The 26,153-nt window shown below is 37.0% G+C and overlaps 3 protein-coding genes across 5 annotated transcripts; 2 read left to right on the forward strand and 1 right to left on the reverse strand.

The window, feature by feature from the left end:
- The first annotated feature begins 238 nt into the window (after positions 1-238).
- Positions 239-11,215, forward strand: LOC116308917 (ornithine decarboxylase). Of its 3 annotated transcripts, XM_089030454.1 has the most exons (15): positions 240-339; positions 2,677-2,797; positions 3,530-3,589; positions 3,841-3,877; positions 4,374-4,450; positions 4,712-4,797; positions 5,681-5,767; positions 5,980-6,028; positions 6,099-6,187; positions 6,858-6,939; positions 7,558-7,638; positions 7,768-7,968; positions 9,270-9,458; positions 10,029-10,150; positions 10,514-11,215. In XM_089030454.1, exons 2-15 carry the CDS (start codon positions 2,696-2,698, stop codon positions 10,563-10,565), a joined length of 1,314 nt encoding a protein of 437 aa, XP_088886580.1. In that variant the 5' UTR covers positions 240-339; positions 2,677-2,695; the 3' UTR covers positions 10,566-11,215. The 3 variants fall into 3 exon arrangements, with proteins under 3 accessions (XP_088886582.1, XP_088886580.1, XP_088886581.1); XM_089030456.1 differs by lacking the exons at positions 10,029-10,150; positions 10,514-11,215 and adding an exon at positions 8,768-8,838 and having other exon boundaries at positions 239-339; positions 9,270-9,410; XM_089030455.1 differs by lacking the exon at positions 240-339 and having other exon boundaries at positions 2,656-2,797.
- On the reverse strand, positions 10,595-13,889 carry LOC116308918 (matrilin-2-like). Its single transcript, XM_089030458.1, has 3 exons — positions 13,814-13,889; positions 12,905-13,261; positions 10,595-11,679 (listed from the first exon to the last, which is right to left on the reverse strand). The coding sequence occupies exons 1-3, from the start codon at positions 13,884-13,886 to the stop codon at positions 11,426-11,428; spliced, it is 684 nt and encodes a 227-aa protein (XP_088886584.1). The 5' UTR covers positions 13,887-13,889; the 3' UTR covers positions 10,595-11,425.
- A 9,684-nt stretch (positions 13,890-23,573) lies between these two features.
- On the forward strand, positions 23,574-25,581 carry LOC116308916 (serine protease hepsin-like). Its single transcript, XM_089030612.1, has 3 exons — positions 23,574-23,610; positions 23,898-24,098; positions 25,148-25,581. Exons 1-3 carry the CDS (start codon positions 23,574-23,576, stop codon positions 25,579-25,581), a joined length of 672 nt encoding a protein of 223 aa, XP_088886738.1.
- The last annotated feature ends 572 nt before the right edge of the window (positions 25,582-26,153 follow it).

Consider the following 26,153-nt stretch of genomic DNA (forward strand, 5'->3'; position numbering starts at 1 on the left):
ACACTAGGTCAATTAATTTAATACGCATAACGCAACGCAAAGTTCTTACAGTGTTTTTACTTTTCTTAGCACTTTCCTTTCGAATATCAGAAAGATATTTCAGTCGGTAATTATTAATGTCTTAAAGATTATTTCTTCAAATTTCCAGCTCGAATAAAAGAGTTTTAATTTTGGAGCGATTTTCTTCCAAAGCATTTGTCCTTCAATAATTTAGGCTCCGCCTCCTTAGGGGTATATAATGACAGAAGCCACGCTCAATCTGTACGCCTGTCAGGTACGGCCGGAACCACAACTGTGGTCTATTGCTCTTGGTTGATTGTCGTCGAATACGGTCCTAAGGTACATGTGCACTCCCTTGTTCTTTATTTAGAAATAAATTTATACTTTAACGTAGTTTACATTAGGAGCCGGAGACCACCTTATTTTCGCACGAGCCGGCTCTGAACACGTACGTACTACGGTGGCCCACAAGTGTTACGGCAAACTCAAACCTTCCACGGCAAACCGTCAAACTTTTCAAGGCAAATTCAAACTTTCCAGGCAAACTCAAATTTTGCCACGAAATTCACACGACCCTCCTCCGGAATTCAATATCTCACAAATTCTACTAAATCTATGGAAAATCTAAAATCGATGTCTGATTGTCAAATAAATTTACTTTCGTTTAAGCTCCTGTAGAGTTTTTTCTGTCTGCGCTTCAAGAGTCAGCCGATCACAGATAAATTATCGTGCTATTTTTCTATAAATTCACTAAGGGCTGGTTCACACTTTAACATAAGCATAAGCATATGCATATCCATGCATATATGCATAAGCAAAAGGAATGAAAACTTTTCCATTTTCTCATGCTTATGCTTGTGAAATCCAAAGTGTGAGCCGGACGTACATAAAATATGTTGAACTGTGAACCAAGTGTGAAGTGTGTGCTTGTGGTTTGTCGTGGAAAGTTCGAGTTTGCCATGGGAAGTTAGAGTTTCCCGTGACACTTGTGGGCCACCTTGACTGCGGACTGCAGACGAAACAAAAAAACAAATAATAAATACAGCAAAAATATAGATAATACTGATGAAAATACTGGCACATACCAAACAAATATTGAATATAACACGACGTAAAGTAATCCGAAATCATTTACTGCCCAAACTATTTTGTCTTATTCCTAGCCATAATCATCAATGTGTTACACTGATTAATCATTTGATTCTTTATTGGGACGAAACAAACGTTTGGAAAGCGCTTTGAATTAAATCAATTAAAAGTAGCTCCAGTGCTAATGGTCTGGTTTGTGATTGTCAACTGTCATACTTTCCCTTATATCCCATAACTTGAAGTGAAGTGCTAGTTGCGGTTATTCTTAGTGCGGTTTTTGCTTCCATGTTTACGTAATATCAATATGAATTTTATGCGTTTAGGTTTCGAATATTCTAAAATTATTAAATTCGGAAATCTTCGAATTTTTTTCTGGTCTGCACTCTGTAGTCGCACACCGGTTTTTTATTGATCCAACCCAATATCGAAACCATCAATTCTTTGATAAAAATTTAGCCTTTCGTAGAATTGCGGGCGAGTCACCTAACTATTCTACTGCTTTCGAGCGTAGAAAGCACAAGGAAAGGGGTCAATTTATAGAACAGACAATAATGCATGCTTGGATCTTCAGAACTCAGGTCAAAGGTCTTGGTTTTATCCTGTGCCTAAATATTACTTTAAATGGAACTTACTTGCGATCTCTGTACGCTGATTACAGTTGCTGTATCTTTTCACTATTTCTTGATGCAAACTGTGCAAAAATATACTCATGCATCACTGAAATTGATAGATTAGTGTAGCAGAAGCAAAAGTGATCCAAACCGCGCAAAATTGCCGCCAAAATATAGCTTTGATGGAGTCATTTGACACCGATCATAGTTAAGTCAAGGTTACTGCTGATGTATCAGAATCTGTCTTTGATAACGACTGTCATTGTGAAACCGCAGCCTTTATGTTTTATGCCCATGGTTCCTAAAAGAATACTTTACCTAACTCTATATTTACAGTATTGATTTTACATGGAGTGAATAGTTGAATGGTCAATAATAATAATAGTAACAATAATAATAATTATTATTAAATATTAATAATAATTATTATTATGATAATAATTTGAGTAATGAATCTTGGAGATATTGATGTTTATTTTTTCGAAGTGTCTAGATACCCGATAGTCTCCCTCGCATCCGTTTTTAGAGTCGGTCGTCACGCAACGCTCCCTCAGGGAGCGTTGCGTGACGACCGACACTAAAAACGGGTGCGAGGGAGACTAGATACCCGACACCCAGGATCGATTTTCAAAATACTAGATACCCGGCAGGTTTTGATTTTCATGAAAAATCAGTTCTAAAAATAACTTTCAGGGATTCAATGTCTTCTAACTTTGTTTAGAATAGGAAAGCGCTTCTTGCGGAAACCTTAGACATTTGAGAGATACACATTCCCCGAGACTCGGCACACAATAGCAGATGGCGTCAAGTTGTGGCACTTAGAAAATGTCGATCCTAAACAATAGCTTCTTGTATTTTTTGATGTTTTGCTGATTTTGAAGCCAGTTTGATACAATAAGCTATCAAGCAAAGTCGTTTTTATTCCTTAAGGTACTAATTTTACATCTGGTTTTATGAACTTGACACTGCCCTGCAGTTAACTTGTGCCATCCGTTATGCCTTACCGCAAGATCGAGGATTCTATCATCCATGTAGTGCCTAATGATTACACCGTGGAAGACTTCATTGAATCAAGGATTACAGCTCCTGGAAGAGAGGTAAACGAGTTCACAAGCTTCAACGTATTGCCACAGGCTTATCAGGCTCACATATATTTTGGGTTTCCTGTGTTAGCGCTAGTCTTCATTGACTCAGACGTATGCTCGTATGACTACCAATAAGCCAGTTCATAGTTTAAGAATCGTTTCCAGTGCGCATGCGATTTTATCCCGAATTTCTCATCTTCTTTTTCAGTTTAAACCTTCTTTCATTCTTAATTAAACAAAAGAAGGTGAGAAATTCGGGGATAAAATCGCATGCGCTCTAAAAGCGATTCTTAAACTATGAACTGGCTTATTTATCGAGTGATTTCCAGCTTCACGCAATACAATTTCTGCGGGTAATGTTTTCAAAATAAAAGTATGTCAAAATAATCTTTGTTCATACGATTTATGAAATATGAGTGTTTCTTATTTGTCCAATATGTTTTATGATGTGTGTGTGTATTTTTTTTTTTTTTTTTTTTTTACTTTTCCCCTACAATTGGGACATTTATCACTGAACCCGAGAGAAAGGGGTGTCTAGTTTTGGTTCCGAACAATAACCTTAATAGGATTACCTATATAGTACTGACTAAGATACTCCAGAACTCTGCACGAGCATCGAACTATATAATGGTGTTGTCACGGTAATCACATAACAAACTCCAGCACGATTCGGAATTTAACTTTACTAAGTGTGGAAGTGACTTTATTGGTTCAATTAAACCTGTGGTTTGTTTTTGATTTTAGAATGAAGACGATGGTTTCTTTGTCTCGAACATGGATAAAATGATTGCCAAATATCATGAGGTAAAACATCCTCTCTTCGCCTCGCCCTTTCCTCTCCTTTCCTCTCCTCTCCTTTCCTCTCCTCTCCTCTCCTCTCCTCTCCTCTCCTCTCCTCTCCTCTCCTCTCCTCTCCTCTCCTCTCCTCTCCTCTCCTCTCCTCTCCTCTCCTCTCCTCTCCTCTCCTCTCCTCTCCTCTCCCTTGCCCAAGCTGTGCTCTCCAACGGACAGTTAGATGAACAAGCCTTATATGTTTTTTTTCCTGTTTTTCTCAGTGGCATGATCACCTACCAGACATCAAACCATTCTACGGTAATATCTTAAAGTGCTCATAGTAAATTTACAAATGATTCTAAATGAAAATTTGAATGGTGAAATATTTCTTGATTTGATGAGTGTTGCAGTAACACTAGAGAAAAGCATTTGTGCATGCGTGCATTTCAGTACGTTTTCTAAGAATTTTGAAGAGTTTTAGTGAGAAAATAAATGTTTGTTTTCTCCAATTATACAAAAAATTTCGCGAGTTTATTTTTGTGAGACCAAGATATTGTATTAACAGACACAATATGAAAGAACTAGCCTTACTGTTTCAAGCATGGACATTAAGTTTTGGCATTTTGTGAAGTCCAATTTATCAGGCATGTTTGAAAGTCAAATTTACATATGTTTTGCATACTAATTTGCATACGGATTCAGAGCATGCGCAGACGCTTTTCTCGTTTCTGTTGTAGTAGGAAATAATAGTAGTGATGTGCATGTTGTAATGAATTCATTTCGTTCTTGTATGTTTTTTTAATTATCTTTTCAGCTGTCAAGTGTAATGATGATCCTATTTTGATAAGGCTTCTTCACAAGCTTGGAACCGGCTTTGACTGTGCCAGCAGGGTAAGTAGCACAGGGATCCCAATTTAAAAAAAATTTAAAGATTTAGTAAAATCGGAAAAAATAAATACATAATTATTCTTTTTTTCATTTGATCGGAGGTCAAGATAATGTCCTCAGTAATACGTAAGAGTTCAAAATCAATTAAAAAAATGCACTAGAACATCTTTTTTCCCGCTCGTTTTTGTTTTCCTATATTATTCCCCTATGATAAATTAACTCAGGTATCTAATGTGGAAGAATGTTTTATGTTTTATTGAACAGAAAGAGATAGAGACGGTGCTTGGAGTGGGTATTCCTTCATCGGAGATTATTTATGCGCACTCCTGCAAAAAGAAGTCCAGCATTTCGTAAGTTGATTCTTAACACACTGACACTGAACCGTCTCAAAAGAAAAGAAAGAAAAAAAAGGAAAGAAAAGAAAATAGAAAATAGAAAAAGAAAAAGAAAAAAAGAAAACAACAAACGAGTAACAACAAAGAAAAACAATTCAATTATGTTTAGTTGCAGTCCAAACAGGTTAGTTACTGCGTTTGGGTTATCGTTATTGTTGTGCGAGTTGTAGTTGACCTGAAAAAGTTCGACGACGTTTGACCTAATTAGGCTCAGATCAAGCGCCGAACTTCAGAACGATAAGCTGAACCTTATCACATCGAAGACGACCGCCTTTTATATTCATTGTTTCAATTAGGCTCGACTCCTGTGAACTTCGACATTTGACCAGAGCCTTAGTAACGGTGTTTTGGTTTTTGTAATTGTCGTGCGAGCCCGGGGGGGGGGGGGGGGGGGGTACTCCCCTATATTTGCTATACGGGTATGTGCCGCCCTATAGGGTATGGTTTTTCGGCTTTTGGGTCTGGGGTAGGGTATCATTTTTGTCTGGGATAGGGTTAACGATTTGGTCGTTTTTGTCTGGCGAATAGGCTACGCTTTCTGACGGCACAAAAACAATAAAAACGTTATTGAATATTGATTGCAATCTATTGTCTAACCTGGTTTAGTCTGGGATAGGGTGTATAATTCTTAGCTTTAGTCTGGGGTAGGGTATGTAAAATCGAAATTTTAGGTCTGGGATAGGGTCAGGGTTTAGAGGTCCTGGCGGCACACCCCTACCCAAGTTGGAGTGGTAGTACCCCCCCCCCCCCCCCCCCCCGGGCGTGCGAGTTAATATAGTCAAACTCATATAAAATAACTAATTAAATATAATATTGCTTTTAAATTTTAAATTGCCAGCTTTGCAGATAAAAATGACGTGAAAATGATGACATTTGACAGCGAAAATGAACTGCACAAAATCAAGGAAGCATGCCCTGATGCCAAGTAAGATAATTTGATAAATTGCAACTTACAGTCACCTAAAGATATTTGAATCTCTCCATTTCACGGTCCCTTGGGAGAAGGCTATGCTGGATGTCAAACAACCTCCCGTCTGCTCACACGAGTTGTACAGGTCAAGGTAGCATTGCTAATTGATGAATACGCGTTTAAAAAATGTTTTTAGTTTGGGGCTTAAAAGTTGTTTTGACTTTCAGGCTTCTTCTGCGGTTACGTCCTAAAGAATCAAAGGCCTTGCATGGTTTCGTGAGTATTGTGTATTTTTAATTCGATAAGCTCCTTATGTTTTCTGACATATTTTGTCCATCCTATTCAGAGCTGCGCGAAATTCGGATGTACTTTGTCAAACTGTGCACATCTCCTGTCAGTTGCAAAGAGCCTTAGTCTGGAAGTGGTTGGTGTCAGGTAACATTCTAGAAGGTTTAGAGCTATTTTAAAATAACATCGCATAAAGAGAGCCAGATCATAAATAGCCCCCTGCTGTCTGCACGTAGTTGTTTGCAACTCTAAGACAATTGTAAGGAAGGTATCGAGTGCACTTTACTAGTCAGTATAGGTTCGGGTTTGGGGAGAGTATTAATTGAGCCATGAACCAGCAAGCAGACCATAAACTAGCACGTTTGTTATAAGTTTCCATTTGGTAGAATTTACTGCATTGTCTAGCCATGTTTCATTTATGAAAGCTGTCCCGGGGGGGGGGGGGGGGTACTCTTGACCGTTTAGGGTAGGGATGTGCCGCTGAGCCCTCTGAACCCTGACCGTGTTCCAGAGTAAAATCCCTGTTCCAGAGTAAAACCATACCCTGTTCCGGTATGGCGAAAATAGATACCCCCCCCCCCCCCCCCCGTCCTGGGAAGCTGTCCCAGACGGTAAAAGTTAAATTGTAGTAAAAGCATCTTGCACGTATATTTACATTGTAAATATAATGTTTGCTTATCAAGTCCTACGGGGTTATCAATAAAATATTATTAATAATATAAATGAATTCCCATTTGACAAGGCCTGGTATGGCATAGAGTTTTATGTTCGTGATGAGAAAACGTGAAGATCTACTGAACCGTATTTTGTGTTACAGTTTTCACATAGGGAGTGGGTGCTATGATGCAACTACCTTCATCGAACCAGTGGAATCCGCACGTGAGGTGTTCGACCTTGCTGTAAGTAAAACAATACCTTCCTAGGTGGAAGGGGGGGGGGGGGTGCAATGTTTGCTGACGTACCCCCTTTCCCACCTATTTTGAGCGAGGTCCTTGCTCAAGTTGATCAAGTAAAATTGGACGTCATGTTTTTCTATTTCAGACCACGTGTGATACCTTTGAAAATAAGATTCAGTTTGTTTGAATAGACCTTATTCGTGGTGTGACAATGTTTTCCCAATTGAACGTGACAAACCTCTGGGAGAATGAATAGCTATTGTTTTGCAACTAGTCGGGATATCATCGTTATTCCTTTCGTATCCTTTGGGATACTCGTGAATTTTCCAAGGAGTAAAAGCAAAAGAAAATGAATCCTCTGGAGGTTTGTCACGCTGAATTGGGAAAACACTGTCACACCACGAATAAGGTCTATTCCATCCATATTTTTGTGTCGACTTCTCATCATGTGCAGCCGTTAAACAAAGAAGTGATGCTCTAGGGAATAACAAGTGGTCTGAAATGGAAAATTTTACCCCAAATTGTAATTGGTCTATTTCAAATTTCTCCATATCAAGCACACCTCCTCATCGCAAAGCCAGTCTATCGCTTGAGATTATGGATATTTCTTTTGTTTTCCAGGAGCAATATGACTTCAAACTTAGTGTTCTAGATGTAGGAGGAGGGTTTCCCGGAGACGACAGCGAATACCATTTCGGCCACGTGAGTAATATTTTAACCATAGTAACAGCACTCTAACAAAAGGAGCATTTGCAATTGAAAGCCATATAGTGTTCCATTTCACTAAAACTAATGATTTGTTCCCAAAACGGTCTTGAATTCTTCGTTCAGATGTGCAACATTCTAAAGGAGACGTTGAACAAGAACTTTCCTCCCGAAAGTGGAGTCAAGTTCATAGCCGAACCTGGTCGTTTCTTTGCTTCTGCATCCTACACCCTGGCAGCCATCATAACAACCAAAAAAACCTGCGTCAAAGAAAACTGCAAGGATGAAGAATATCCAGTTTCTTTCTCCAAATATGAGCCCAAAAAGGTGTTTACTATATTAGTTTAAATTCTCTGCTTTCATTTTATTGTAAATGAATTAGAGAGATTATTTAGAGGGTGGCAAGTGACAGTCGCTTTTGGTAAAATTGTGGCTCTTAGGCCTAGGGCAAACGTCGAACTTTCCATGCACCAAACTTAATTACATCAAAGAATGCCGCCTCATTATCACCTGATATCCATTGTTTTTAATGAGTTCGGTGCATGGAAAGTTCGACGTTTCCCCTAGGCCTTAATGTGTTTGAGTGAGACGGGAACAAAAAAATTGTGGTAATCCGCTCGAGCCACGAAAGGTTAATCCTTCGCAGGAATTTTTAAAAACAGCACCTTTTACTCAGATATTTCTTAAGACTTAGAGTGCTGGTTCTACTGAAGCTTACCCAACTTATTTATTTACCTATTTATTCTTACGGCAATGCTTCACGTAAAAAATGAAATTCTAACCGTACCCCTCAATAGGACGTTTGCATGATGGCGTCATTTGACTCCTACTACGTACCATAATGCGAATTTTCTTTCTTATTTAAAATTCTATTCCCTCATGAGAATAGTAAGACAATTGGTACTAATTAACTGAACAAAAGTAAGTGTGCAAGGGAGTCTGATAGTAGAGGTCTATGACGCCATCGTGCAAACGTCATATTTACTCCTGCGACACAAGAAAGACTGTTCACTTTAGTAGCGAACGTAGTTTACTAACAGGCAGAGAGGAAATATATATATATTTCTATCCTTTAAGATATCTCAGCAAGATTAACAGCTGTTACTATAATTACTTTTCATCTCAGAACCTGTACGATTTTCTTTCCATTTAAAACTTTAACACGAGTACCGAGTCTATGGAGATCCTCCACTGTGTGTAAGTGCGCCGGGAAGGGCTGGAAAAATAAAACGAATTAATTTTTAGACTAAAGTCAAACGTCGAATTAGGCCATACACAATGAGCATTAAGCATCACGCATTGAGTCGTACGATAGATAATGAGGGGCTTTTCTTTAATGGCCCGTTTACACGGGCGATTGATTTGCCACGTCCATAATCAAGAATAGTAAATGATCTACTTGTTCACTGTTATTCAGTTCAGGGCACCAAGATTACAAAAGGAAGCTACAGACGAAATTGATTATATTTTCAAAAACCGCCTCAAAAATTGCACCTCAAATCGCCGGAAAAAAATCGCTCGTGTAAACGGGCCCTTAGATCACTAGGTTCGGCTCATGCGAAGTTCGATGTTTGACGGGTTAGTCTTAATTTCCCAAGTATTCAAATTGTAATTCTTTCGTGTTACAGGGTTTCATGTACTACATAGATGACGGCATTGCAAGTTCGTTTACTGAGTCAGTCTGGTTGCCAGGTTACGAGTACAGCAAGCCTTTCCCCCTAAAGGAGTCTAAGGGGGAGCCGCTATTTCCCAGCAGTATTTGGGGTCAGACTTGCGCCAGTATGGACTACGTGACCAAAAATTGTATTTTGCCAGAGGTAAATGAAATTTTAGTCTTTTGAGAGTTGAGTGTAAAGAAATCCAATCCAACAGCAAATAGTTAATGATCATCATCTTCACCATTATCATCATCATCATCGTCTTCACCACCACCACCACCATCATCATCTTCTTCTTCCCCATCATCATCATCATCATCATTTACGGAAGGGACCATCGATGCCAATCAATAGACCAATAGTCCCCTTCACAGTTCCCTGCGGCATCTTGAAAGGTAGCCGTGCCTTTGAATCGAAGCGAGACGAACAGTGAGCTTGCAATGATAGAGACATATGAATAATTGTCCAAGGCGTTAAGAAAAGGTCTCTATCATTGCAAGCTCACTGTTCGTCTCGCTTCGATGCAAAGGCACGCTACCTTTCAAGATGGCGCAGGGAACTGTGAAGAGGACTATTGCTTAAAATTAAATTGATCAGCTGAATTAGCAGCCCCCATGCACAATCCTCTATATATGCATTTCCAGGTGCCATTGCTTTTATAGAAATTTCATCACACGATTATAATCGGAAATGATGTTAATGAACGAAAAATATTCTTTTACATCAAAGATGTTTGCTGGAGACTGGTTGTACTTCAAAAACATGGGCGCGTACTCCAGTGTTCATGCCAGTGGCTTTAATGGCTACACCACCAATAAACATAAATACCATTTCATCCGACAAGCAAACTGGTGAGAATCGATTCTTTTGGATTTAGAATGTTAACAGACTATATATTCACAGGGCGTGAGGGTCGGGAAAGAATAAAGACAAGGGATCGAGGTTAGAGAGGAAGAGAGGGGAGAGCCTAGATATTTTCACTCTTCCCTCCTTTTTTTCTTCTCCATTATCATTGTTCTTGGTATGAATGACATGTGGTCGGAAACAGTGATCCTCTCATTTCCCTCCTCCCTGCTTCTTCCTCCCTCCTCCTTCCTCCCTCCTCCCTGCCCCTTCTCCCTTCTCCCTTCTCCATCCTCCTTCTTCCCTTTCTCCTCTTACCCTTCTTCTTGGTTTTTTAAAATAACATTTTCTCTCCTCCCTTCTTTCTACAGGGAGAAAGTAAGCAAGTACTTCAAGGAGTTCCCAGTTGATTTTCTTGAATAATTAATATCTAACACTTTAAACATCCATACTTATAACTGATTTTTCTGATCTTTATCTCTATCATTCCATCTCTTAGCCTGTACACCAATCGTGGAGTATAGGCCATCAACAACATCTGAAAGCCACAGAGCCCAGTTCTATCATTGCATAGACCTTCGTAGAAATTAACCTTACCTAATATTTTTGCAATTCACCTTTTCGGCGCTAGCTTGGTTTGTGTTACGGTCACCAAAAAGTTCGGACATTGTTCTCGGATTTCCATACAAATTCACTGACTTTAAAGAAAAAATTTAGGTAGATTTCTTTAGTTAGCTATCTTAACCGCAGTAAGAAAAGCTTCAATCCGAGCTAGAAAAATGATCATTTACTTGTATTTAGAGAACTAACTAAACATTAACCAAGTAAATATTTCATTTAGAGTCAGTACACTTTGTACAGAAATTCGAGAACAATGTCCGAACTATTTTGGTGACCGAACACAATCTAAAACAATTTATACCCCGTGATGGCTAGCGCCGAAAAGGTGATTTAACCCTATGAAATAAGTGTGTCAACGAAATCAACTGCTTACTTAGGTTTAGGTAAAAGTTGTTAATCAGGAAGGTAATGAACGGTTTAAAATCTGATAAATAAAAACCATGCTATCATCATGCAGGCCTTTTTCGAATTGTCCTCATAAAGTCATTCATAGTCATACTAGAGGTTTGGAGTGCTCTTTGCTTCAAATTCTGCCTATTACTATAAATTGAAATCTGAAGAAAAAATAATTTTTTCGTCATGCCTATTTTCATAGGACCTTATCATAGTTAATATTAACCATGGTCTTATCAAATAGGCACACGAATCATTACAATTATTGATTATTTGCAAATTTCTGCAACGAGTCTGTTAATTTCTTCTTCCATTCGGCGTTTACTGTCGTACATGTGAAACTGATGCTTGTTAGCTGGTCTACCACCCAAAGCTAGCATTCCTTCATTGCTATTTTCGCCTAAGACTCCCACTGCAAAGGTCTTGACACCAAATTTTCTGAGGTCATCTGCGTAATATGCAGTTTCTTCCGGGCCCGAAGAGTCAAAGGCGTCGGTCAAGAAGACAGCAGCCATTTTTGATCCTGTTGGAAAGTATAATTTGATCACTGAGAAGAACAAACGTTTCATAATGAAACTAAGGTAGCTGTCAGCAAACCTTGGATTATGTATGATGAATGTTCTGGTTGAGTGGTAGCAACTATTAGTCACTAAATAGATACTATTATTTAGTATATATCTTGATTTTATTTCACGGTTTAATTGCATCCGCTCTATTATCATTTTTTAAAATTCAAATCGTTAGTCTTATTCTTGCAAATCTCATCTTTTTTATCACCATCATCATTATCGTGGTGACGATGAATAGTGAAGATAACAAAGCCTGAATGATATAATGAAGACAAAAATATTGATGATGATGGTATTAAAATATTGGTATGAAGTTGTTGGTGATGATGCAGGCCCGTAGCTAGTGGGGGGGGGGGTGCAGGGGGTGCGTTCTGACCCCCCCCCCCCCCCCACGCGAGCTAAAGGTCCGCTTTTTAAGCAAGTGAGATTTTGGCTGGTATGATATTTTCACGTAAAACTAAGTAAAAAAAATCAATTTTACTTTAATAATTTATCTATACCTATGCGTCCTATGGGACTTTTAAAAAATAAAGTATATGGTTGGTCCACTTTTTGTAAATTAGCACCCCCCCAACAAAAATCCTAGCTACGGGCCTGTGATGTTCTTGACGATAATATGATGTCGTTTATTATGATAATGATGACAATGATGATCAATCAATCTATTTATTCCTTGCTATTCATTCTTATGAAAACATTTATAGGTGTCAATCTACTAGAGTATGCTGAGATTGTGAAGGGTTTTACCAAAACATGCTTTTGATAGCGTTTATATATAGAGCCTTCTCTAATGGCTGAAGTAGTTGACTGATGGTAATGGTGGTGGGGGTGATGATGTCGTTAAAAAAAGATATAATATTGATGTTTGCCAATGAAGCAAATAAACGATTAAATAGGAAAATAAACAATCAAACAACATATCAACGTCATAAATGCACAAAGCCCCGTTTACACTAGTGATTTTTTCGGCGATTTTTGCTGCAATTTTTTGCGATTTTGCCCATAATAAATAATGGTAAAGAATTTACTTGTAAAGTTTTTTTCAGGATACCAAGATTTTCCTCGACGAATGTCTCTTTTGAAGGATGATACAAAAGATTTCATATTTCCGAAAATTGCCACAAAAATCGCAGCAAAAATTGCCGCAAAAATCGCCGGTGTAAAAGGGGCTTAACAAACCTTTCGTTCTCGCTCTTGAGCCAAACTGTCTCGCATACACCTGAAAGCGAAGACCACTCAGGGTTTTGGACAAGTTACTGAAAGATTTCTCTAAATTCATGCTATCAATGAGTAAATTAAGCTCATCCGTTTCCAAATCATTATTTAATTTTGTAACGATGGGATGATACGTAGAGAAATAATTCAATGACACTCGCGTCCTGGACGGTGTTATGATGAATCGAGAAAGCAACCTTTTGGCAAACTTCTTAGCTGCTTCAAAGTTTCCTTCTCCCATACTTGCAGACGCGTCAATGACTATTCCTAAGTCTATTTTCTTGCGGCATTTGGTTACTGACCCTTTCCTTCCTGAACATTCTAGATAAGGAGGAAATATATGAAAGAGTTAATGATGGAAACACGGTGCGACTATGCAACGCGCGCGCGCGCACGGTGTACAGTTATAAAGCGCCACGCGCTGCGGAGTGCTTCTCGACAATTCTCGAGTTTTCTGCCAATTCCTTTGTAACTCCACACAGCGCATCAAGCAATTTTTTTTATTTCTTTTATAAATTAAATATTACAATAACTACCGTTATTTTGGATACGAATTACGCAGCTGAAAGTGCGCGCGCGTGCTGCGGCTTTCATAAAGCAATCGCTCCCAACCAATCAGAACGCGAGATTTATAACAGTTATTTTATAATGATGGAGAAGGACTTTTCGTCAGAGGGATATGTCGCATGTGGCATCTCGTGCGACTTTGCCGAGAAATAAATCGTTCCACGCACTATAAAAAATCTTCTCTCTTTTCCCTTTAAGATCAAGGGGTCTAGGTTAACTAGGGTTAGAGGTATTGTCGATACGGATGACCAATGACGGCATGGGACTGGAGTTAGATGTGCCAAACCACAGTTCAATTTCTTTTACCTTTAGTACAGCAAACCATCAAAAGTAATAAAGTCACGTGAGCGAAAGAAGACAAACACTTAAAAACTTGCATGATTTTTAGCTGGCAAAAAAAAATAAAATAAAATAAAATAAAAAAAATGAAAAATAAAAACAAAACAACAAATAGTATTATGACCAAAGGCAAGATAACAAACATGTTTTTTACACATTTAGGATCGATTTTAATTTGATAAAGTCGTGAATAAAAACCATATCAGTGAACTGATACGATATCACTTCATGGCATCACATGTGAGTTAAGTATGTTAGGTCTTTCTTACATTGTTTAGAGGGTTTTCTTCCGGTTTCTCCAGTTTCTCCCTTTATAGAAAAACTAACAAGCTAAACTTCAATTCAATCTGTAAGTTACACATGCCCTGATCTATATCAACCCATAGGTTGCTTCAGGGTTTGATCTCTATAGGTTAGCCATATCCTGACATATATCAGCCCAGAAGTTGTTTCATGGTCTGATCTCAGTACGATCATGAGTTGACCCGTTTGCGAACTTTTATTAGCACAGAGTTTGTTTCAGGGCTCGATCTGTGTGGTAGCCGTGCCCTGACTTTAATCATCTAATAGATGGTTTCAGATTTCGATCTGCGAGTTACCCATGCCCTGACTTTGACCAGCCCAGAGTTTTTTCAGGGTTCGAACCGTGAGCTCCCCGTGCCCTGACTTGGAATATCCATAACATGGACACATTGCGTACAATGATATGAAGAAGAAAAAACAAAGAGTAATGATATTAGAACATTTACCTCGTTACGTAGTTTGTGGTTCGTTAGTTCTTGTGAGCCTTTAAACTCACGAGGAAATCAGTGACTAACTTCTACACTAGGGAGTGATCAAGTCACAACGGGTAGATACTGGTGGGAAAACGGAAAACCCGTGAAAACTAACGACCTTTGATATTTATAGCCTTAAAAAGGGGCAGGCCAAGATGAAACCACAAAAAGATCACTTATACTAAACACAATGGAACAAACTAAATATTCAATTCAAGTAAAGATATAGGTGATCGAGTTTTACATATGAGGAAAAAATAATTGGCATTCAGATCGATTGGTAAACTGTACGTAGGATGTTGATGCAAACTATGTAAAAAAGTGTAAATGTTTTATGCACGGTAAAGCCAATTAAACACTTCAAAAATACATGACCCTTCTCTCACATCCCTATAGAACCGAGAAAGTCGCATTAGAGATTAATCTTCGCGTCTTTAAGCCATGAAATTTGCCTGTATTCACATACTACCTCGCTTGTTCTGACCCGTACTTGGAGCTCACTGTACACCAATTCAACGGATTTCTTTCGGCAATCGACCCGAGGTCACGCCGGAAGTCTTCGTTATAGTAAATGCGGATTGAATTTGGATAGAGTCTTTCTTCGAAATTATAAGTTAAATACTTTTGTATCTTAGGCCGTTAAAAAATACAGTCACCATAATTTCGAAGAAAGACCCTATCTAAATTCAATCCGCATTTACGATACGAAGACTTCCGGCGTGACCTCGGGTCGATTGCCGAAAGAAATCCGTTGAATTGGTGTACAGTGAGCTCCAAGTACGGGTCAGAACAAGCGAGGTAGTATGTGAATACAGGCAAATTTCATGGCTTAAAGACGCGAAGATTAATCTGTAATGCGACTTTCTCGGTTCTATAGGGATGTGAGAGAAGGGTCATGACTAAAATTTGGCGCTGGAAAGAAAATTCGAAGACGTACGAGGTTTGAAAGACCCGTGATGGTTCGCTTTTGGGACTCGAGTTTCCAACCTTCTCTTATTTCTTACTGGTGGGGGGAAAAATCTTAAAACGGGCTAAATTCGAAAAATAACCACGCAGAGCGAAAGAAGTGCTATTTTTCAATGATCGGGTAAAATTTCGAGGCTTTATTTCACGTTTCAATGATTTTATTGAAGTTTTTGATGAATCTCCATACATTTCCTTATAACAGGACACCACAGAAACCAAGCTTGGGCTACCTGTGGTATCAATAAAAAAAGTCGTTAAAAAGTAAAATTCGAAATTCGCGTAAAAGGTAGAATGAAACGAAATTTGCAGCAATGTTCGCCAACGTACCGTTGAAACCAAAATTCGTATTTACCATTATAAATTGGCCACAGCTAATTAGCATAAAGTCTTAATGACGATTTTATTTTTTATATGGAATCTCTGATATGTTTACATCAAAGTAAAATGTGAAATTCAGAAAATAGTTTAAATAAATCCACTGAGAATTACGAAACTTTTTTATCTTTGAAAATACGGTGATCGTTATGACAAGAAGTCACAGCCATCGTCAAAAACTCATACAAAAGTATCTAATTTTTTGTTTCTATATTTTAAAATTTTGTTACTATGTCATTCAGTTATTATTTTGCTATAATGATTGCTCCTTGATATGATACAAACGTACTGAAAATCTTAATGAGAAAATTTTAGGCGCATTTGATCATATACACATGCTAATTTGCGCGTTATAAGTAATAAATTATTATTAATTATTATTATAATCATGAATAATTAAACGAACGTTCTTACCAAAGGATTTTATTTCAAAAATCGAAAAATCAAATTTTACGGTTATAAAAAATACCTCAGGGTTTTTGAGCTATTTTATAGATATAATTATCCGAATAAGTTAGTGTTTAAAAACCGTGAACGTCTTGGTACCTGATCCGATCAAATTCCAAGTGGTATTCTTAACATAAAACTGGTGTTAGGAACGCCTTTAGTTCCACATAAATAATTTATTACTATCAGATAATTGGATTATTTTCCAAAATATTGTCTTTAATATTTTTTATAGTGTTGCTTAGCCATCGGAAAAATACTTTATATTAATTGATTTTCAAAAAGTTATCATTTGAATTCATAACAACTTGGTTTTTCTTGTAGGTTTTTCTTCAAAATACGCCAGAGAAATTGAATAATTAGTTCCGGAAAGTTACTGTAAAGAGGGGACGTTACAAATTAGGTATAACGAGGAATTTTACAAACTACGTTTGATAATAACTGGTTACTCTCAGAAAAGTAGGAAACAAAAGGACACATACATTTTCAGTTGAGCTTGCTCTCCAGAATGTTATGTTAAGAAATAAGCATATATCGGTCGACATACTTTATAAGTGTTCTAATTATGAACTTCCTACCTTGAATAGTCGAGATGTTATGGTTGATATTTGCATCAATCCTTGGTGTAATTTCGATACAAAAAGGTAAGCTTTCTTTAAATAATTATTTGAGTGGCTAACAGTAAAAGTACAAAAGAAAACAATGGAATTAGTGTTTTCTCATTATGTTTTATGCTAACTATTTGATCGGGGCCAAGTAAAATCATTTTAGTTATCCGGCTCAGTGTCAATGTTAAGAATTAGTTTCGCCAAAAACATTTAAGCGAAACACTGATTCTAGTGATCTTTGTGATCACTATATGGAATTATTATCGCCTGGAGAGGGAAGAGGGTTTGGAGAAATTTTGCCACAACATCATGAGGATTAACGGACCATCCCTAAGAAAAGTCACTAAACCAGTGAAATAAATATAAGACCTAATTCCATTGTCTTCTTTCGTGTCTATTTGACCATTACCAGTTGCCTAGTATTTCCCACGGGGGTTTGCCTTCAACTATTTCATCAATCTCCATGTTACACAATCTAACCTTTCCAATCCACCTAAAGGTTCACTTGTCGGGTCAAAAACAAAGCATTCAACCGAGACTACAAGGTAAGTTCAGGTAAACCTTGCAACCTCGATTGAATGCTTGGTGTTTGCATGGCCGATGTATGGAAAGTGGTAAATATAAGCTTGAAGCGAGATGACGTTTAACCCCCGTCTCTAGACCATAATAATCCTTTTCACACTGCTTTTGTTCTTTAATTATGACTATTGTTCCTGTATTCTCTAAGGAATCAAAAATTATATGAAAGAATTTCAAAAACTATTATGGTATAGAGTCGGGGGTAAAACGTCATCTCGCTTCAGCCATATTTTACAAACATTCATAGAAACCACGAGACACAGGGAGTTCATAACTATATTTTTATTACTAAATTTCACATCACTTTGTTTTTACGATGAAATCATTCTGAAAAGCCTTAAAATATTAAAATATTGCTTTAAATTAAGTTAAGCATGATACTTAATAATACTCAAACGAAAAAAGGAAAGAAAAATATAATGATTCACATTCTGGTCCAGCGTTTTTTTCATCTTTAAGCCTCGCCAACAGCATAATCTGCAAAACATAAAAACACAACAACGTTTCCAGTTTGAAAGTCGGTTATTTCACATTATTTAAGTTTAGAATTTAAGTGAATGTAGAGTTAGTTATTCAGTTTAGTTTAGTTTACTATTAAGTTTATATTTTTGTTTAGAAGTTTATTTTAAGATTACGGTAATTAGGTTTAGAGTATTTTAGTTGAATGAAGAGTTGTTGATGATGAACGGATGATGTGTTCAGTTAACGAAGACTGAAGAAATTCCCTGATACTGAAATTGAATCTGAAAGAAAGAAAGAAACATGCCGTGAGTATTTACTAGCTAGTGTTAAAGATAATGAAAATCTCGGACATAATTAAATCGTTATTAATAATAATTAAGGAATTATATTCTGTAGAAAAAAGAAACATAATTTCTAGTTTTTTTTTGTTTTTTTTTGTTGTTGTTTTTTTTTACCGAGTCCAAACCATAAGTTACAGTTGAATCTCTTTTTCAGTAGGAACTTCAAGGTTAACGAGTGCGATCGTCCGCTGTTAAAAATAATAGAAAAATAAAATAAAAGAGAAAGAGAAGTAAGAGATTAGTGGATTACTGATAAATAAAAACGCAAATTCAACGAAAAAATAAAACTAGAAAACATTACTGTCAAACATGGAGGCACAAATCATACAACACGGTATCCTATCTTGAAGGCAGCAACTGATAAATCGGCTTATCACGTCTTATGGCATCTCAGTAGCGCTTGCTATTGGTTTGTAAAGGGCCAGAAAATCCTGAAAATATATGATTAAAAAAAATTTTTTTTTTTGAAATTGAAGAGAAATTGAAGCTGGAACGTTGCTATGGTCACATATGTCGTCATATGGTATCTCGGTTCGCATAATGGGCCAAAAAATCCTGAAGGAGAAGAGAAAATTTATTGCGATATTTGGAATTCAAAATGAATTCAGTTTAGAATCGTTTTTACTTAATCGTTGTTATGGTTACGAGAACAGTTCATTATTACGTCATGTATCGGCCAGTATGGGATTCCAGGAAGGACGGTTTCTCTGTTTTCAGCTTGTCTTTTCTAAATTAAATAAAATAATAATAAAATATAGTTATTAAAATTATATTGGTGCAAGTTTAATCCGGCCCTAAAATGGAGTTCAATTTATTGAGAGAAAAATAAATCGATTTCCAGTCGAGTTGTACAGTTACACATCCTGTTTAGCTGACATCTCCAAACTGACTGAACTCTAATTTCATAACGGTAACGAAAAAAAGGTTTGTACAGTACATTAAAAGGGTGTATTGTTGACTCGGTCTAAAAAGAGAAAAGATAAATTTAGTACTAATAACCTGAAAGATAAAAGAATTAAGTTAAAAGTTAGTATGTTCGTGACAACTACTGTTATTACGAACCAAATGATATGAAACGTCGAGACACTCCAGATGTAACCAAAATCAAATATGGCCGGACTTTTTATTAAAGTCATTGATTTTACAACACGAATCAGTAACTAAACTATACAGTAATCCTCTAACTAACCAAAAAATTCTAGAGCTTTTTTGACTACGGTGTTTTACAATCGAAAGACTAATATCTGTTTGATAAAATAATGACACCACGCTCGCAAAATATTTAACTTATGCGCATGCGTAAAACCTAAATTCGCCATCTGCAAGAGAGAAAAAAAAAGGTTAGTTTCTTGAACCCTGGAAAAAAAAAGTTAGTAAAATTATTTATACGAAGACCATATAATAGAAAAATAGAGCTTTCTAAATATTACGGTAGGTGAGAAAAAAATAATAACTAGAAAGGAATTATCTGTAAAGTAAGAGTGAGTGATAAAAAAAATAGCCGAAATTGAATTGAAAATGGGGTGGATATTCCTCGAGATCTCAACAGAAGTAAGCGAGCTGTGTCAGCAGCTCATTAAAGATAGGGTCACAAACCCTACCGTAAATTACTTACAACCACCGGCTCTGGAATATCCAAGAACCGAAACCCACAACCATACACTCCAATCTCACAACTTTATTGATAAACTATAAATCAATGAATTATTAGAGAAAACATAAGTTTTTTTAGTATATATACTCCTATTTTTAAAAAGTCATGAAAAAAAATACGTTTTGTTGACGAAAGTATGAATTATGCACAACTATAGAGATAATTAAAACTACCCTTTGAAGTACGAGTGAGTAATCAAACAAATGGCCGAAATTGAATCGAAAATGGGGTGGATATTCCTCGAGATCTCAACAGAAGTAAGCGAGCTGTGTCAGCAGCTCATTAAAGATAGGATCACAAACCCTACCGTAAAGTACTTACAACCACCGGCTCGGGAATATCCAACTGGATCCCAAAAACCCACTACCATACAACACAGGATCAAACTTCATTGCTAATATACTTTCAATTGTAGTTACATTAAACCATCGGAGTTTATTGGTATGAAATTATTTTTACATACAGTACTGAAACCTTAACCTATACAATCAGTGTTGAATTCTACTCTAGCAAAAGTTCTTAAAATGATTTAATAATAAATCAATATTAAATGAATTAATGAATTGTAATTCATAATCATTTTTTTCTTAGAAAATAAAAAGGAGCAGAAAAATCTTAGCTAATTTTATAGTAATGTATGAAACTATGCATCGAATTAAATTATGGTAGTTAAAACTACAAATTATACCCGTTTGCTCGCTCACACAATTACTAAACATACGACCTATTCGTTCCTAAGAAATGCTTTAAACATTAACATATGAAACACTATTATTATCCTAAACCCGAAAACTCCAGGCCGAAATACCTTCGAAAACCGGGCCAAAATATCCTTTAAGGTATCAAAGTAATCAATATGTATGGAAAACTGTTATCCTAAATCGGAAAAACTGACCTAGGAAAAACCGAAATGCTTGGAAAACCGGGCCAAAATAATAAAATGTTAAGATAAATTCTACGATTGCTTTTCTGCAATTGAACCTGTGTGTTTTGATAACCAAAACATCATCAGGAGAGAGCTGAACACATTTACTGTGAACAATTATCAATATTTGTATCAATATTTATATTGATTCAAACATTGAAAGACAACAATAATCAATACATACATAAATAATGATAATAATATTAATATAATGAAATATAGAAAATTCTAGGCTAAGAAGCTACCACTGATTCTATCGCGGGCTCGCAACCAAGTTTGGCTGTTCTTGTGTAGGCTGAAAGGAAAGGTGAATGCCACGACATTTCAAAAATAAAATCTACATTTCAAAATTAACTATTATTTATCATTATTAATAATAATTATTATATAAAGATAGTGCCGTGACATTCGGTGAAAGTGGTTAGTATTAATATTGATTCTGGAGGAATGCTATTTCAGTGACACGTGTATAGCCAAGGTTTGTTCAATCGGAAAAAAATATCACGAGTGAAATTTGAAGAAAGGAAGAAAAGAGAAGAAACGGTGGATAAAAGGATAGTCAAGCAAGAAAGGAAAGAGAGAAGGCAGGAATAGATCGAGGAAGAACGGAATAAAGGAAGGGAAAGAATGAAGAATGGAAGAATGAATGAAAGGAAAAATAAAGGAAAAGTGAAAGAAATAGAACAAAAGATAGAGGGAAAGAAGAGAACAAAAGATAGAGGGAAAGAAGAGAACAAAAAAAAGAAGAAGAAGAAGAAAAGAATGACTCGAATCGTTGCCAAACGTTTAGATTTTAACATTCAATACTTAAACAAAACGCCAATCTTAAATTTAGATACACGAGAATGGTACAAATTAATTTTCCATAATCAAAGACCAGTTCCCAGCTCCCTCTCGCCTGCTCCGCCGCGCCTTTTCCGTTTGGACTACAGAGCCGACAAAAGGGAACCCAAAGACAAGATCTTAGTCAAACCTTGACTGTGCCAAAGTTATTGATGTTGCAGGTAACCAAGCAACCAGTCACTTTCCCCCTCGCTATCGTGGAGAGAAAAAGTGACAGTTCACCTGTGTCACATAATACATGGCCGGTGCTAACCTTAGAACCAAAAGACCGAACTAAACCCTAGGCGCAGTTTAAAGATGGTGTGTGTGTTGAAAAAAACCGACCAGCACTGCATAAAAGACAAATAGCAAATCCTCCATTCTAAATCAAACAAGACGTATTGAATAGATTTGTTGATCCAGGTCGTCGTCTCCATCAGGTCGTCTCCAGTGATGTCCAGCGTTGCCTTATTGAAAAAAAACTAACCTATATTTGGCCAATTGACCCTGGCAAATGCCAGTCAAAAACACTAAACCCCACCTACATTTACAAGTGGTAGCTTCACCTATATATTTTTAGGGCTTTGTATACTCAAAGCCCTGCTAATCTTAGTCCTAGTCCTAGTGTTAATTAATTTGACTTGCAATATAAGAAGAACCAAATTTTTTGCCGAACAATTTATGTACCAAATGTAGTAGAAATATATATTGAAGGTCAAATATATGCATTATATTGTTCCACATTCGATTTAGGAACGAATTTCTCTAGAAAAAACAAGACACTGATAACTCGAGCAAGTAAAACAAAACAAATTCAAAAGTGCGAACGGTGAAATTTTGAGAAAAATTTTTAGAACTTGCTCGAGTATCGTTCGTCAATATATATGAATTACTCTTTGTATTAGTTGACCAAGAGACTGACGCTTTTCATATGATGAATCTTGCTTGAGGCCATATACCTAGAATGAAAGATAAAACATGCTTGCCGTTAATACGCGATGATAAAACTGGGAAAATTTCTCTCTAATTCTAATTCTAAATTTAAATCAAATGAGTAAATATTTATAAATAACATTCATTACGCCAGGCCAAGTACAGTTGCCCTCAAAAACGTGGCTTACTATTTCAACCACTTCTTCTGGGGGTTTTTTAAGATTCTCCATCAAGTAAATAAACACTTCTAGAGCAAAGCACAATTGGGTTCGAAAACGTGGCTTAATATTTGAAGTGCTTCCTCTGTAAAAACACATTTAAAGCTATTTCTTTAAACCGTGGCGCGTACGTACGTTCAATAAAAAAGCTTCCCGTACCACTAACTACGAAAGAAAGATGAAAGAATTCGAACTCGCATGCGATTTTTTAATCTTTAATGCAGTGAACGGTTTTTGCAATTCCATTAAACAAGCTTGAATTCAATATTTAGAGTAAAATCAGTCTAAATTTACACAGAACTTTAGTTTTGATACATAGAACTTTAGTTTTGAAGTTTTGATAATTACAATAAAGTTCATAAAGCTTCTAGAATGAAAAGTGTTGGCTTGAAAACTTACCAATTCTCGTCCACTTGAGCACACAACTGAGCTTGTTCTGGTTCTGTAAATCAATCGAATGCAGGCGAAGGCTATCAAACTCTTGATCACCTGACATTTCGTTGTACAATCACCCCATTTAATCGTCCAATCATAAGGTGGATTCAGTAAGGAACACGTTTGTGCACGTGGAGCATTTTTGTTCGATTGGTTGAAAGGCTGCAAGGATAAAAGTGAGAAGTCATGCCGACATGCAAATCTACCGTGCATTCCTTATTTGGTAAGATTGTGAACAAGTCAGTCTTGCTATTGAAAGGTGTAATTTAAAAGAAGGAATGAAAGAAAGAAAGAAAGAAAGAACAAACGCGAACGAACGAACGAAATTTGATCACATTACGCCATGTGATTTATTTTTATGAAGATAATAAAAAACTTTGTTTAAACCCGCGTAACCTCGTCCAAAAACTCTTGTACACGAGGCTAAGCTTGGAAATCTATTTCTTTTAATTCCAGTCAAAATGGCTGCCGCATGAGAAAAGTTAATGATGTATATCGATTTTTTATTAGGGATAGCTTTGCAAAACTGTGGTGTTCGAAGCAATCCCAAGGAACCAGTGTTACCGTTACGTAGAATCATTGGCGGGAAAGCTGCTTCTGTCCAAGAGTGGCCCTGGATCGCAGCCCTGTTGCTAAACAACGAAGTCGTCTGTGGTGGATCTCTGGTTGCTCCTGGTTACGTGGTTACAGCAGCACATTGTTTTAGTACAGGTATAACACTGAATAACAGTACTAAAACATGAGCCTGCAGTATTGGTGTTAGCTGGAGCACCTTTTTGCGCATGTGCATTAGGAAATGTGCATCAAACCTCACAATATGATTATACTGTTTTCTATTTCTTCCAGATACTGATATAAACCACTGGAAAGTTGTTCTGGGGCAAAATAGTCCATCGCAGAGTCATTCCAATGCTGGCTCGAATATCATATTTCTCAAGAAGCATCCTTTATTTCTGAACAATGCTCCTACTTTGAAAAGCCGAGTGACTACGATATAGGTAACGAGAAGAAGAATTTTTGATGATTACCGGCGGCTTGACCCAATAAAATATCAATCTTCGATTTCGGACCATGTACATGAATGTTATTCCCTAGAGTACTTCGTTTTCGGTTGCAGAAGTGGCGTAGTGGCAGTTCCTTGGAGCACGCTTCCGCGTTCGGCGTCGAAATAGACCCTATAAGCCTTTTCATAGTTTAAGAATCGATTCCATTGCGCATGCGATTTTATCCCGAATTTCTCACCTTCTTTGTTTAATTAAGAACAAAAGAAGGCTTAGACAAAAGAAGGTGAGAAATTCGGGATAAAATTGCATGCGCAGTGGAATCGATTCTTAAACTATGAAAAGGCTTATTCGACTTAGCGTGATGTTTATCCATTTCAGACCACGTCATTCTCTTGAGAAAAGGATGCTTTGTTTCAGTTATATCCGTATTCATCTGTACATGTCTTCTCATGGTGAACAATGTGTATTGTTCTACATGTGAGCTGCGTTCTTTGTTTTATCCCACCATTCATTGTTTGTTCATCCACTCCCAGGCTTCGTTCTGCCTGTTGTGTGTTACCCATATTTTGTGCTAATAGCTTATATTTATGCATGTCAGCTTATAGACCCCTTGCAGCACGTCGGCATGCAGCTCAATCTGGAGGACATAACAAAAGGTTTCTAATTCTCAGGGGATCATAATTCTATTGTTTTGTCCTCCAAGTTAAGATGCTTTGTTGGGTACAGTCACTTACATTTACACTTTGTTCCGTTCAGCGGTAATAAAACTAGCTTCAAACACAACTCTCGACAAGTCAATTCTTCCAATCTGTCTTCTCCCTGAGGGAGCATCATTTAATCTGAAATCGAACTGTCACGTGCTAGGCTGGGGACGGACAACATGGAGAGGTCCCCAATCGCCTGTTCTCCAGGAAATCAGAGTTGATATGGTGCCAATCGAAATATGCAACCGCGAGGAGTGTTACAACGGTACTATCCACGAAAGGGTTTTCTGCGCGGGACCTGCGTCGGGTGGATGTGGACCCTGCCAGTTTGATAGTGGTGGACCGCTGGCATGTGAAGACAACGGGCTCTGGTACCTTAATGGTCTTGTGTCTTACGGGATAGGCTGTGCTCTTCCTAATAAATACGGTGTCTATTCGAATATGTACCAGTTGACAAGCTGGGTTAAGAATGAAACTTCTTTGTAGTTGACTTTGTAAAAAGATTGGGTTAAGCTGCACGAATTTGCAACGTCCCCTGTGATTGGTTAGGTTTAGGGGCGGGGTTGGGGAAAGGTCATTGTTTTCTATTGTTCTACACATGTCTGCCCTCCAATAGGATCACATCTTGCAAATTCGTGAAGGACGATCCAAAAGATTAGTCAATTAGGTTTCAATCAGCTAATAAAAGTCTTTGAATTTATAAAATAATCAACTGATTTCTATCGCGTGCTCTGATTGGGCATAATTCGCTGTTAGATATGCTAACCTCTATTAACTATTTAATGGCTAATATAAAATCACTGTCAATAATTCATGATCACTATCCATACGTAAAATGTTTCAAAAATATAATATTTCAAAAGAATATCTACATCTACCAGACCTTTTTCCTCGTATTTACTTTATTGCATTCATCTACTATAACCAATGTAAGTATAACTTCATTTTCTGTATTTTTGTAAAACTCTGTAACGCTTTATTACTATTTTGTTAATTACCTTGTGTACTTCATCTGATTTTGTAAATTTATATTAAGTGATCTCCATAGATGAGCTCGC

Source organism: Actinia tenebrosa, unplaced genomic scaffold, assembly GCF_029948245.1.
Source record: "Actinia tenebrosa isolate PJP-AT-01 unplaced genomic scaffold, QUT_ActTen_1.0 PGA_scaffold15__27_contigs__length_11533743, whole genome shotgun sequence".
NCBI classification, from domain to species: domain Eukaryota; kingdom Metazoa; phylum Cnidaria; class Anthozoa; order Actiniaria; family Actiniidae; genus Actinia; species Actinia tenebrosa.

Coding starts and splice junctions, on each gene's coding strand:
- LOC116308917 (XM_089030454.1), top strand. CDS start 2,696: ATGCCTTACCGCAAGATCGAGGATTCTATCATCCATGTAGTGCCTAAT. Junction 5,768..5,979: donor GAAGCATGCCCTGATGCCAA/GTAAGATAATTT, acceptor TTTGACTTTCAG/GCTTCTTCTGCGGTTACGTC. Junction 6,188..6,857: donor CTGGAAGTGGTTGGTGTCAG/GTAACATTCTAG, acceptor TTTGTGTTACAG/TTTTCACATAGGGAGTGGGT.
- LOC116308918 (XM_089030458.1), bottom strand. CDS start 13,886: ATGCAAGTTTTTAAGTGTTTGTCTTCTTTCGCTCACGTGACTTTATTA. Junction 13,262..13,813: donor GATGGTTTGCTGTACTAAAG/GTAAAAGAAATT, acceptor CTCCTTATCTAG/AATGTTCAGGAAGGAAAGGG. Junction 11,680..12,904: donor CTCAAGAGCGAGAACGAAAG/GTTTGTTAAGCC, acceptor ACTTTCCAACAG/GATCAAAAATGGCTGCTGTC.
- LOC116308916 (XM_089030612.1), top strand. CDS start 23,574: ATGCCGACATGCAAATCTACCGTGCATTCCTTATTTG. Junction 23,611..23,897: donor TACCGTGCATTCCTTATTTG/GTAAGATTGTGA, acceptor ATTTTTTATTAG/GGATAGCTTTGCAAAACTGT. Junction 24,099..25,147: donor AGCACATTGTTTTAGTACAG/GTATAACACTGA, acceptor TGTTCCGTTCAG/CGGTAATAAAACTAGCTTCA.